This window comes from Sphaeroforma arctica, assembly GCF_001186125.1.
Source record: "Sphaeroforma arctica JP610 unplaced genomic scaffold supercont1.9039, whole genome shotgun sequence".
NCBI lineage: Eukaryota > Ichthyosporea > Ichthyophonida > Sphaeroforma > Sphaeroforma arctica.
Window position 1 is genome coordinate 460 of NW_014031519.1, and position 680 is coordinate 1,139.

At 44.0% G+C, this 680-nt stretch overlaps 1 protein-coding gene across 1 annotated transcript; it reads right to left on the bottom strand.

The window, feature by feature from the left end:
* Positions 1-317: 317 nt before the first annotated feature.
* Positions 318-527, bottom strand: SARC_16845 (hypothetical protein; the record flags this gene model as incomplete). Its single annotated transcript, XM_014289055.1, has 1 exon — positions 318-527. A coding segment is annotated over one exon (210 nt), but the record flags the coding sequence as incomplete, so codon positions are not given.
* Between the last annotated feature and the right edge of the window lie 153 nt (positions 528-680).

The window sequence follows — 680 nt, forward strand, 5'->3', positions numbered from 1 at the left end:
GAAGTGCATGAGAACAGTATGACTGGAGGATATACACAGCCGTACATACTTTGCATAGCCATACACACTTTACATAGCCATACACACACTTTCTGCGTAATGTACACACATGTACACCCAAGACCTGACCAGGAACATACGATATCATCCAGGCTATACACAGATATTTGGATCTATCTTAATTAGGAAGTACATAGCCATACACTTTTTACATTGCCGTACACACTTTACATAGCCATACGCACTTTACATGGCCATACACACTCTTCCTACGTAATGTACACACATGTACACCCAAGCCCTGACCAGGAACATACTATATCATCCAGGTCATCCTCGCGACTGTAGCGTGCGAAGTCCTTTCGTAGCGTGCGCATGAGGATCATAAACACCAACCCCACCAGGAAGATGACCATCATAAACGAGTTGAAGATAGAGAACCAGTGTATCTTGTGCTGGAAAAACGCTTTGTCCAAGTACTTGTCAAAGCGTTCGTCAAACTCAACGTCTGAGGGGACCCAGGACACCTGTGCAGTAACGTGAAGAAGGGATGAGCGGGGGGGTGTTGTGTGTTGCGTGGATACGGAGAGCTTAGAAAGTATATATTGTACTACGAACGAAGAGATAGACAGCCACATAGATACAAAGATATGCACAACGCTATAATAAAAAAAGGAATA